The 12,826-nt window shown below is 46.5% G+C and overlaps 1 protein-coding gene across 5 annotated transcripts in view; it reads left to right on the top strand.

Annotated features, from left to right (window-relative positions):
• SH3PXD2A (SH3 and PX domains 2A) overlaps positions 1 to 12,826 on the top strand; it is a 498,307-nt gene that overhangs the window by 469,871 nt on the left and 15,610 nt on the right. For all 5 annotated transcript variants that reach the window (XM_075348622.1, XM_075348623.1, XM_075348621.1 and 2 more), the window contains 2 exons: positions 3,870 to 4,201; positions 5,817 to 5,866. In XM_075348622.1, coding sequence (XP_075204737.1) covers positions 3,870 to 4,201; positions 5,817 to 5,866 — 382 coding nt within the window. The remainder of the gene's footprint in view (positions 1 to 3,869; positions 4,202 to 5,816; positions 5,867 to 12,826) is intronic.

Genomic DNA, 12,826 nt, shown 5'->3' with positions numbered 1-12,826 from the left:
TATATTTCAAAGTGTAGACAAGGCTTGTACTTTATAGGCTACTTCCATTTTGATTGGCTGCTCATTTCGCAAAAGGGAACACTTAGGGCCTGTGCCCCTGATCAAGAATAGCAGCGGTTTGGACCCTGCATTGTACAGCACAAGCACAGTGGATGGGATTTAGAGAAATCTCATGGCCACTGTGCTTCTTTTTTCCACAGCGTAAACTGACATGCAGCACAGCTTTTCGAGCCGCAGCATATCCATTTATGCTTGCGGACATGCAAGTGTTCTCCGTGAGGACAACACAGTGCTCAGATCCCTGATTCAAAGCATGGACCGCTGCATTTTCCTGGTCACACAGGAGAGAACATGCTGCGTCCAGGACGCAGTGTGTGCTAATCGTGGGCACATACTCTTAGGTGTATACAATATCTGTGGGTTAGCCTAAGCCATGTGCAAAAATATTACTCTTTACCAGTTATAACACTTCTTTATAGTATTACATTTGATCACTGTCAGGTTTTATTTGAAATTATATCATTTTGGCTTATCTGTGCATTTTGGATCAACATGATTTGCAGTATGACGCCAAATTAAAGTGTCCACTACATTGATTTGGTGGGTACTCATTTTTGCTTTCTTAAGTGCGCTTTACACGCTGCGACATCGCTAGCTGATGCTAGTGATGGGGAGCGTGATAGCACCCGCCCCTATCGTTATGCCGATATTTGGTGATCGCTGCCGCAGCGAACATTATCGCTACGGCAGCGTCACACGCACTTACCTGGTCGGCGTCATCGCTGTGACTGCCGAACAATCCCTCCCTCAAGGGGGAGGGACGTTCGGCATCACAGCGACGTCACCGCGACGTCACTAAGCGGCCGGCCAATCAAAACGGAGGGGCGGAGATGAGCGGGATGAACATCCCACCCACCTCCTTCCTTCCTCATTACTGGCGTGTGGCAGGTAAGGAGAGGTTCCTCGTTCCTGCGGCGTCACACGTAGCGATGTGTGCTGCCGCAGGGACAAGGATCAACTTCGCCCACGCGACAGCAGCGATATTTTAGAATGGACCCCCATGTCAATGAGGAGCGATTTTGGATGTTTTTGCAACTATACAAAATCGCTCCTAGGAGTCACACACGAGATCGCTACAGCGGCCGGATGTGCGTCACAAAATCCGTGACCCCAACGAGATCGCTGTAGCGATCTCGTAGCGTGTAAAGCCCGCTTTAGAGACGATCAAATTGATCTGCTGCAAAACTATTTTGAGGTATTTCCATGAAATTTATAGGTCCTGGCAAATTCAACCAATTTGAAATTGTATTTGTGCACACCAGTAAAAGCTAAAGAAATACCCAGCACCATCTCACATTTTACCGAATATTGCATCACCCAGAGAGCGGGCTCACGTAACTTCAGGTGTCTCTTCTCCGGCTTCCCCATAATACCTTGCCAATCAGGGGGGACTATCACATGCACTATAAAAGATGAGAAAGAGAGAGCAGTAGGCATTTTACAATTTTAAGCCTAGGACTAGGAGGTCCGACAACTAATCATTAGATAGGGAGAGTCTAAAGGTCTAAAACAGAAGGTGCTATACTACTGTAGCCAAAGAAGATAGAATATAAGAGTGATAAGGCCGCTTTACATGCAATGACATCGCTAACGAGATATCGTTGGGGTCACGGAATTCGTGACGCACATCCGGCCTCGTTAGCGACGTCGTTGCATGTGACACGTACGAGCGACCGATAACGATCCAAAATAATCATTACATCATTGATTTTTGACACATCGTTCATATCCCAAATATCGTTTCTCGTTCTCGACGCAGGTTGTTCGTCGTTCCTGAGGCAGCACACATCGATACGTGTGACACCCCGGGAATGACGAACAACAGCGTTCCTGCGTCCTCCGGCAACGAGGTGTGCGTGTCGTTAATGCGGCTGCTCTCCGCCCCTCCGCTTCTATTGGTGGCCTGCTGATTGACGTCACTGTAACGCTGCACGAACCGCCCCCCTAAAAAAGAGGTGTTCGCCGGCCACAGCGACGTCGCTAGGAAGGTAAGTACGTGTGATGCATACCTCCGATATTGTTCGCCATGGGCAGCGATTTTCCCATGACGCACAAACGACGGTGGCGGGTACGATTCCTCGCGACATCGCTAGCGATGTCGCAGCGTGTAAAGCGCCCTTTAGTCTCCATCTGTGAACAATAATTCATAGATTCAAGTGATAGGGAGGTGCAGGACCTGCAGAGTCAGTGCGACTGTGAATTTATTTGATTCATGAATTTTTTTTTCATTCTTGACTTACTACAAACAAGGAGTCCTAATTTTCCTACTGAAGAATAATACTGAAACAAAGGCTTGTCTGTCTGTGAAACTATGCTTCCCTGCCTGTGAGCCATAAATAACATCTTTTTGTATTTATTGTGCATTTCCTTTTGTACAGATTTTTTTTTAGTTTCTTTTAATAAAGACAAATTAAAACAAATTACAAAATTCCAGAAATTTAAATGTAATCATCTACTTCACAATATGTCAACCATTTTTGGTTTGTTTTGTAATTTGTATGTCAGTTCTTTTTCTTGTATGCCAAAAAATAGAGAGCACTTAGATGATAGACCACTGAGATCCGACTGCTGTCTGTCTTTTTGATGAAACCATTCACTTTTTAATGCGTGATTTTTACTTGCGCACATGAAGAGCCCATAGATTATAATGAGGTATATGTACTATATGTGAAAACAATAGATTGAACACTTACAGGAAAAACGGATTTCTGAATGATGTCTTGTTGAAACATCTTGCAGCGGGATCGACACTACTTGTTCTTGAGACTGGTCATCCAAATTACTTAACACTATTCCCTTAATGGTCAGGCTCACATGGGGCAGGTGTGGTGAGGATTTTCCTTCCCGGTTTGCGAACAGAAAGTCTGCTGTATATTATGATAGCAACAAAATGCATGGGATTCTTCTCAATCTTCATCTACTAAATCAACAGTAAGAAAATTTGCACAAGTACATATGACTTGACTCTAAAATACTTTTATTTATTTGTGCATATATGATATAAGATGATATATAACCCTATAATGTTTATTTTCTCCTTGTATTTTCTTTTGTTTTTTAATAGGGATGATCGAATACTTCGATTATTCGGCTTCGCGAATATTTTCCGAATACCTCGCCACTGTTCGCGAATATTCGATGAGCAATGTAAGTCTATGGGAAACCCGAATAACAACTATTCAGAACTATTCGGGCTTCCCATAGACTTACATTGCGCATCGAATAGCGGCGAGGTATTCGGAAAATATTCGCAAAGCCGAATAATCGAAGTATTCGATCATCCCTATTTTTTAAGATACTAAGATGGAATATTTTTAACTAATTCCAGCAATATTGATGCTTTATATTATATTATATTATTTGTTTATTGAGGACTCTGGTTATTTAATTCCAGCGTATCGTGGTATTCTACTTCCTACATTTTTGCCCTGTTGTAATATTCATGTAATGTGGTAATCCACCTTAAGTATTATAACAAAATCCTCCTTAAATATGTATCATTGTAACATTCCTGCACATGTGTTGATCCTCATTTCCTGCCTCTTTCGCCTTGTATCCCTCTGGATTTATTCCCAAGCTGGAGAGCAGATGTTGGAAGCTGGTCTTCCCAGACACACTTACACTCTTTATTTTCGGCCGTTCCTTTGATTCTCGTTAATCGGAATAATATTGCAATTAACAAATTACGCACACATGCTGGTTTACAATCCTTAATTCTTTTTCCAGTCCAAAATCACACAAACTACAAGGCCTTTGTCACAAGTAGTTTATTCTGTTTTTTAATTAAAAATGTATTTCTTGTATTTTAGGTACCAAGGAATAGAGGGCTGGGCTCCTGCATCCTATCTGAAGAAGGCCAAAGATGACCTACCGAGTCGCAAGAAAAATCTTGCCGGGCCAGTGGAGATCATAGGAAATATCATGGAAATAAGTAATCTCCTAAACAAGAAGTCCAATGAAAAGGAAGCCCAGGGATTGAATGAAGCTGAAGAACCTCATATTAGCAAGAAAGAAATTAGTCTGCCAATTCTCTGTAATGACTCCAACGGCAACTCAATGATGACGTCTGAGAAACCAACGCCCAAAGTCACCCCGGGGTCTCCGGCAGTGGCAAGAATCGCTCCACAAAGATCTGAAATTAGTGAGTTGAAAATGCTCTAAATGCCATTAGACTCTTGCATGAAACTTGGTCTTAAAGGGTTTGTCCACTACTAGGGTCTAAGGGGAAAATTTTTCTCCTTGAGGAGACATGACAAAGCAATCTTGGTGCCAGTGAGGAGTCTTACAGCTGCAATACCCCTGGAAACTAACTCAATTAGGACACCCCTTCTGATTCCACTTGTTTGCCTCAGTTAAAATAAAAGACACAGTACTCACCTCCCATGCTGGTGCCATTCCATCACTGTCAGTAATTGTGGTTCGGGGCTGACATTAAATTGTGACGTCACATTGAGACCCACGTTCAATCATTACCCACTTCTCTCTCGTCCCCTTCGGACCAAATGAGTTAATCAACAGGAAGTGACACTGCGGCTGCCACTCACTTCCTGTTGACTGCTCATTTGGTCCAAAGGCGGAGAGACAGAAGCCGGCGCTGATTGGACTCAGAGCACTCTTGACATCACAACGTCACATGAGCCCCGAACCTCGATTACCGACCACGCTGTAACAGGGCCAGAATGGGAGGTGAGTACAGGGTCTTTTATTTTAACTGGGGGAAAGTGAAATCAGAACGGGTTGTTCTAGTAGTGGACAACCCTTTTAACTAAAATTGTTTCCCAGATGTTCAGGTCACTGCCTCCAACAAGGACAGCACACTCTTCTGATGCGGTTATTATTATAGTACCTACAATTAATAATCAGATTATAGTTGCCATACTTCTATGGCTGTGTGAGAAAATAAACTTTGGGATGTGCTCAGCTATAGCATTTGTATAAGAATTGGTGTGAGAAGGAAGAGGGAGCAGCAGGGAGATAGATAATCAAAGCATAAAGATACCAGGAGGAGCCCGCCCTCTCAGCACAGTTACAGAGAGAAAATTTGCACATAGCCTTCCTTTATACACACTTTTTTAAAAAAAAAAACAAACAAAAAAACACTTAAAACTCCACATTTTATTTTATTTTTACATGCATTTTTGCTACGATTTTTGTTGTATTTTCCGATTTTCAAATCATGATACAAAGTTTGTGGGATACAAAAAAATTCTTCTTTTTTATGTAAAAATTTAAGCAATAAGCTCCTCTAAAATATGCAACACAAATTTCCTCATCCATTAAGGAACATAAAAGACACAGTGGTGGTATAATGAAAAAAAAAAATACTAACCTACAGCATATTACATTTGCAAAAAATAAAAATAAAAAAAATAGTCACACTGACCTAAAAAATGCAATGAAGAAAAACTGTAGAATAAAACAGGCACTTTTAGTAGTATATTTAATATTTCAATTAAAATAGGAAAAAAAAGCCAGGGGAAGCGAAAAATAACCAGGCAATTTTAGGAAAAGTGTGTGTGAATATAGCATTACAAACATTATTCTGGAGGGAGAAAAATGGCAAAAAGAAGCAGCAATTGTGTTTTTTCTATTTCATGATGATAGGTGCTATTCGATTTTTTTACTTTACACTACTTTTATTGAGTTTTCTGTATTTTTATGAATTGCTTCTTTCGTTTTTATTATCTATGTAACTAGTTTAACAGCAAATGTTCTTTATATTCATTGAGCGTATAACTTTCCTTTGTATTTGACAGGTTCTCCAAACCTGAGGATGAAACCACCACCCCGGAGAGAATCCAGTCTGGTTCGTTCTACACTTTCTTTTCTTGGGAATGTGATCAGTTGTTTTCTCTAATTGACTAAATTGGATTGACATCAGTATATGTCATTTAAATAACGTAAAGACTCATTACGGGGCCGATAGTAAGTGATATGCCCATAAGCACTGTTAGGGGTGCTTCACACACAGCGAGCTCGCTGCCGAGATCGCTGCTGAGTCACGCTTTTTGTGACGCAGCAGTGACCTCATTAGCGATCTCGCTGTGTGTGACACTGAGCAGCGATCTGGCCCCTGCTGCGAGATCGCTGCTCGTTACACACAGCCCTGGTTCGTTTTCTTCAAAGGCGCTCTCCCACTGTGACACACAGATCGCTGTGTGTGACAGCGAGAGAGCGACAAATGAAGCGAGCAGGGAGCAGGAGCCGGCGTCTGACAGCTGCGGTAAGCTGTAACCAAGATAAACATCGGGTAACCAAGGTGGGTTACCCGATATTTACCTTAGTTACCAGCCTCTGCCGCTCTCACGCTGCCTGTGCTGCCGGCTCCGGCTCTCTGCACATGAAGCTGCTGTACACATTGGGTTAATTAACCCGATGTGTACTGTAGCTAGGAGAGCAAGGAGCCAGCGCTAAGCAGTGTGCGCGGCTCCCTGCTCTCTGCACATGTAGCTGCATTACACATCGGGTTAATTAACCCAATGTGTACTGTAGCTAGGAGAGCAAGGAGCCAGCGCTCAGTGTGCGCGGCTCCCTGCTCCCTGCACACACAGCTAAGCGGTGTGCGCTGGTAACTAATGTAAACATCGGGTAACCATACCCGATGTTTACCTTAGTTACCAGTGTCCGCAGCTTCCAAACGCCGGCTCCGTGCAAGCGCAGCATCGCTTGCACGTCGCTGCTGGCTGGGGGCTGGTCACTGGTCGCTGGTGAGATCTGCCTGTTTGACAGCTCACCAGCGACCATGTAGCGATGCAGCAGCAATCCTGACCAGGTCAGATCGCTGGTCGGATCGCTGCTGCATCGCTAAAGTGTGAGGTACCCTAAAGCTGGGTTCACACTAAGCGACAGCGACACCATTTTCTGTGACGTAACAGCGACCTTGTAAGTCGCTGTTATGATCGCTGCTTAGCTGTCAAACACAGCGACGCAGCAGCGATCATAACGTCGCTGTGCTACATGTGCAGAGAGCAGGGGGCCGCGCTTAGCGCTGGCTCCTTGCTCTCCTAGGTAGAGTACACATCGGGTTAATTAACTCGATGTGTACTGCAGCTACATGTCACAGTGCAGAGAGCAGGGAGCCGCGCACACTGCTTAGCGCTGGCTCCCTGCTCTCCTTGCTACAGTATACATCGGGTTAATTACCCGATATGTACTGCAGCCACATGTGCACAGAGCAGGAGCCGGCACTGGCAGCAAGGGCGGAGGCTGGTAACGAAGGTAAATATCGGGTAACCAGGGAAAGGTCTGTGTGTCACAGCGGGAGAGTGACGACCAAAAAATGAAGCTGGACATTCAGCAACGACCGGCGACCTCACAGCAGGGGCCAGGTCGTTGCTGGATGTCACACACAGCGACAGTGACGGGAAGTCGCTGCAACGTCACAGAAAATGGTGACGTAGCAGCGACGTCGTTGTCGTTGTCGCTGTGTGTGACACCAGCTTAAGTCCTGTAAAAAAAAAAAACCGCCCATGAAGAACAATAGACCATTCTTAGCCAAGTCTGGAAGCAATTTATTGAAATTTAGAAGTGGTGTGAGATTGTTAGTGAGCAGCACAATGGGATGTCTACTGATTCATGACAAACAATGCAGTGTATAAGTAACAATTACCATAAGTAAACGTATGTCATAGCTGGTACTGCTGTTGGCCTCCATGGTGTGCAGATCTGATGGGGTTGATAGAGCTTGCAATGGCAACCAACAAATAATGACGAAAAGACATTATATTGTAAATATTGATTTAAAGGGGCTTCCCATTTATCTGACATTTTTTGGGTTCCAACCTCTAAAACCATCACTTGTCTGAAGAACAGGGGTCAACTGACCCTCTTTTCTCATAGAAAATAAACCTCTGCATCCAACCACAGCTTGTTTGACTTAAATAGAAAAAGTGACTCCCAACTCTTCTACCTACAAAGGATGAGGAAACCTGCATTCTGCAAGTGACAATTCCAGAGGTCGTCCCCTGACCCATAGCGTTCAGTCATGTATAGCATATCCTGTGGATATGTTCAAAACAAGAAATTATGGTACCTATAATCTTCTAAACCATGAAGGTTCTAGTAGCAGGACCTCCCCCTGACAGACATTTAGTGCATATCCTGTTGAGCTGTATGAAGGGGACTGTCACCAGATTTCACAATTCAAACTGCATAAAGTAATAGATAAATAAATCTTTGCTTTGATAACTTATTCTGTAAGTCTTATGTCAGAATGGCTATATAGTTAACATCAGTCTCCACCAACCTAGCCTGATTGACTGCTCCTCAGTATCCGACCTTAATGCTGCTGCTGAGATCTCACACTGCTTAGTACAAGCTGAAGCTGTCAGTCGGGTTGGGTGGATGGAGTTGGACTCCTGAGCCTTCATTCTTTAGCTATATTCAGTAAGAGCTCACTTCAATATCAGGATCACATAGTTGATTCACTATCGTATCCAGTGCAAATTTGACAATAGAGCCTCTATCTGTTGAGTGTGTGTGTATATATATATATATATATATATATATATATTGTAACGTTGCGCCCTGCAACGTGGGGGTTTCACTCGCTTGCAGCGGTGTGAGGTAGCTTCAGCAGCACACGTACACAGTCTCTTCATAGAAATTCTGGCAGTTTATTTAAAAACACTCAGCATAAACTGCCCTCAAACATAAACAATAAGTCCATAATGGAAGTTTAGCAACTTCCCCACTCTCTGGCTCCTGCCAGCGTACAACTCTAGCCAGGGTTCCTTCCAGCACCCAGGGCCCTCTGCAGACCCCTGTCTGTCTCTCCTCCAGGAGAGATTCGGCCCTACAGCCCTGGCCTGGCTTGGCCGCACTCACCTCAGACTCTATATCAGAGCCTTGTGATCAGCCTCCATGCAGGCTGATACACCCAAAGCTCCTGGCTCTGCTCTCACTTGTTTCCAGCACACACACTGGAAATCTAGAGCCAGTCTCTCTCTAGACTGCCCTAGACACACTTCACCCAGGTTCAGAGACAGGATTGCTTTAACCCCTGGAGCCACACTCACAGGTGGTAAGGAGTGTGTAATCAGCATCACACACCCTTCCATGGCTCTACATGTAATGCAATCCTGTGGAACCACAGGTCCCAGCCAGCTTCACATTGCAGAGCACCCACGCTTCTGCAAAACATGCCGGCCCTTTGTAATACAGCTGGTTGATACCTCACATACCCTCCCCCTCTGTTCAAACCCGTAGGGGAGAACACTTGCCAATGACCTGGGGCCGCGAGACAGGGCATTCCCGCTGCCATGCCCCACCAGTCGAGAGGGCCGTCCAAGAGCAGTAGTCCCTGAGACATCGCCCGACACTGTCACCAAACTCTGTCTTGTCAACCTAGGGTTAAAGGACGTCCCATTTCCAGACCGTTCTCTCCCTGACCCCCTCCCAGGGTCACCGCAGTAGAGAGACACGTCCCCAGTCAAACCTACAGTCTTGTCCGAACCTAGGCTTTCTCGAGTACCCCCAAGGCTACTGTCGGGAACTCTAAGCTCATAGCGGCCACTATCTACAGTACATTGTAGGTTACTTCTCTGTCGGCGATTCCTTTTATCGCGCGTCTGAACTACTGGACCGACACGCCATCTTCCACTTCTGTCCCCTGAACAACGGGTGGAAGACGGCTGCTGTCCCCCACACAGTTGGCGAAGCTGCTCCTTAATTTTCAGGTTTTCTTGCCACAACCACTCCATGTCACGTACATGGTGTACCCGATATTCAATAAGGCTTCGAATGTTTCCAAGACTCTCTACAGTCCCGACACAGAGGAACGGAACCATACCAGCTTCCCTGGGTATCTTTCTCTCATTAGCAGCAGGGATTCTTAATCTCACCAATCCCGACTTATTCACCATGTCTTGCATGACTCGTCCGGTTTTTCCAATGACTCTCCCCACCAGAGCCCGGGGTACTTGGACGATATCTTCCGCCAGACTCTGCGCTTTCCTTTTATACTCTAGCTGTCTAGTGGCTTCTTCCTTTTGCAGTTGGACCTGCCACTTCATACGAACACATCTGAAGTGCATGTCCTTTAGAATAGCCACCCGCTGCCCAGTAATTTTACTGGTAGACAATATCACTAACTGTTCAGCACCTGGGGTACAGTAGACCTCACACGCTTCCACAGCTCTCTTAAATTCGTCATGCATGTACCCGGTGGCACACGCTTCTCTTAAGTCCTCAGGTATATCCACCATGCACTTGACTACAGAAGTCTCATTCATCCCTGCCACATGCTTGTCAAGTTTAGCTTCCAGAGTCAGCTCTCTTTGGGCCTCCCCAGCTTCAACAAGTTTGGTCAGGATTGACACTCGCTGCTCCATCTGCTCCAAGGCTCCCTGGGACTTGGACTGGTACTCTGCCAAGCGACTTCGGAGCTCAGCCACTTCTTTCTCCAGCTCCCTTACTCGACTCTCAGTAGCCTGCCTAAGAAGTATCTCTTGTTGCAGATGGTCTTTGCTCATCCTCTTGAATGACTCTTCACTTGCGGACCTCTCTGGTCTACGACACACTATTTCTGAGGCTTCTTCCATCTCAGCTTCAGAACGTTTGGGTTTCTTACACTCCTTACCCACGACCTTCTCTATATACTCCATCGTGGTTTTACCAAGCAGGTCAGGCAGGCTCCCAGTCCTGGATGAGACCTCTGGTCCAGACTTCACCTCCTCAGAGGCTCTCTTCACTTCAGCGCCAGCTGTTTCTTGGGTCTTCACTGCATTATCTTCACCTTCCTCTGGGGTCTGTGCAGTGTCACCCTCAGCCTGGGTGTCACACCCTTCAACATGGCACTCTGTTCCTTTGAGAGTTTTGGGGCTAAAGTCGCTGTCATCTACCCCAGCACTTGGTAGTTCACCAGTCTGCTCACCACGACTGTTGGGGATTATTCCTTCCCCCACACTCTCTAGGATTCCATTTCCTATACCACTCTCGCCTGACAGACTATCAACTTCACACTTTGAAATCATAGGGACCACCACCATTACGTCCTTGGTTGGCTCCTTCTCCGCACTTGCAACGCGCTGATTTCTGTCGTCACAATGTGTCAGTTCAATCTCTGATTCCTCAGTCTTTTGTAGGATATCACCGTCTGACTCTACCGTAGCAGGTGTTATTAGCACCATGTCTTCATTAACCAGGCATGTCACTTTCTCTGCACCCTCAGACGGCCTACACTGTGCCCCCTCTCGGCGCTTATTACGTCTTCGGCGTCGGGAGGAAGTTTTGCCCTTCTCGCCCATCTGTACCACACTGTACTCGTTTGTCACCTTACTAGAGTCAGTGTCTTTACTGGAGTCATCATCACTCCCCCTGGCATCCTGGACTATCATGTCCCCACTTAACCAGATATCTGCCTCCCTTTCTGGAGCTACCCCGTTTTTAACGGTCACACTATCGGTTATTCCCTTAGTCCTTACGTCACTAAGTTGGGTCTGTCCATCATTTTCTTTGGTCACCCCTAACTTAGGACAGTCAATTTTAGGAGGTGCTATCTCCTCCTTACCACACATAACTGCACAACAAGGACCCCTTTTCACCTCCCAATGTGGTGGGGTTTCCTTTGGGCTGTTCCGGCTCTTACACAAGCAACCGTATACGTCCCCCTGCTTCCACAAGTGCACAAATAATTTAGAGTCCCAACCTATAATAATTGGGTGCAGTAAATCTGAGACTACTCCAACATCATGAGAACCACTGTCCCAGGCTGTCTTAATGACCACGCTGGATACCGGGTATTCTGTCTCATTATTGTGGGTGCAGCTGACGTGGATCTTCCTTCCAGGAATCAAGTTGACATCAGAAGTGGCCCTCACCAGGGTCACCAAGCTCCTTGAGTCTACGACCCCTGTTACAGATTCCCCATCCACTTCCACGGAACACAGACGTGGCTTCTCGTTGGATGGGTGGTCTATATTGCAAACAGGACACTTGTGGCATGAACACTGTTGTCCCTGGCTACAGTCCATCTGTGCCACTTCACCCTTGGATTTGGGATGCTCCGCACCCTTTTGGGGGACCACCCCTTTATGGGACTTCACCCCCTTATGGGCAACCACCCCTTTATGGGACTCCACCCCCTTATGGGCAACCACCCCTTTATGGGCAACCACCCCCTTATGGGCAACTATTCCCTTCTGGGACTCCGCCCCCTTTTGCGGTTTCCATGCAATGTCCTTAGCCCCCAGTTCACACCGTTTGCCCTTGTCTCCCTGGGCACCCAGTGTCCATACTGGCCCCTGAAGGGAACGCTCAAACTGGTCCATGGCTGTGACATCGCTACACACCGACAGCTCCTGCTGTCCCTGGACCAGGAACTGGTACAGCTCCTCCACAACGTCCGCAGGGACCATTCCCTCTTTTTGGCTTTTAGCCCCCACTGGACCTCCAGGCACATGCTGTTGGTGCTGCTGGCTCTGCAGCAGCTGGTTCAGGAGCTCCTCCATGCTGTAACGAAAAAGAGGCACAGGAGGGGCGCTCCAATGGGTAATACCCGGTGGTCAAAGACAGGGGGGGGGTTAGAGAACCACTAACCTTTCCGGGTTGTACCGCCCGTACAACCAGGATCTCCAGCCTGTGGTGTATCACTGCTCACCAAGCAGGGCCTTGCAATTCCAGCTGGCCTGGAACCTCCAGTCGCTGGACTCTCGCCACTGCAGCACGGGTCCCCAACGACCGGCTGATTCACCACCAGGTGCTTGAGAGCGCTGTCCCTGTTCGTGGACCCGCCGATCCACCGCCAGCTGCTTGAGTGCGCAGACAA

Source organism: Anomaloglossus baeobatrachus, chromosome 5, assembly GCF_048569485.1.
Source record: "Anomaloglossus baeobatrachus isolate aAnoBae1 chromosome 5, aAnoBae1.hap1, whole genome shotgun sequence".
Taxonomy (NCBI): domain Eukaryota; kingdom Metazoa; phylum Chordata; class Amphibia; order Anura; family Aromobatidae; genus Anomaloglossus; species Anomaloglossus baeobatrachus.
The sequence above is the reverse complement of the archived record's forward strand: the minus strand, read 5'-3'. Positions and strand labels throughout refer to the sequence as shown.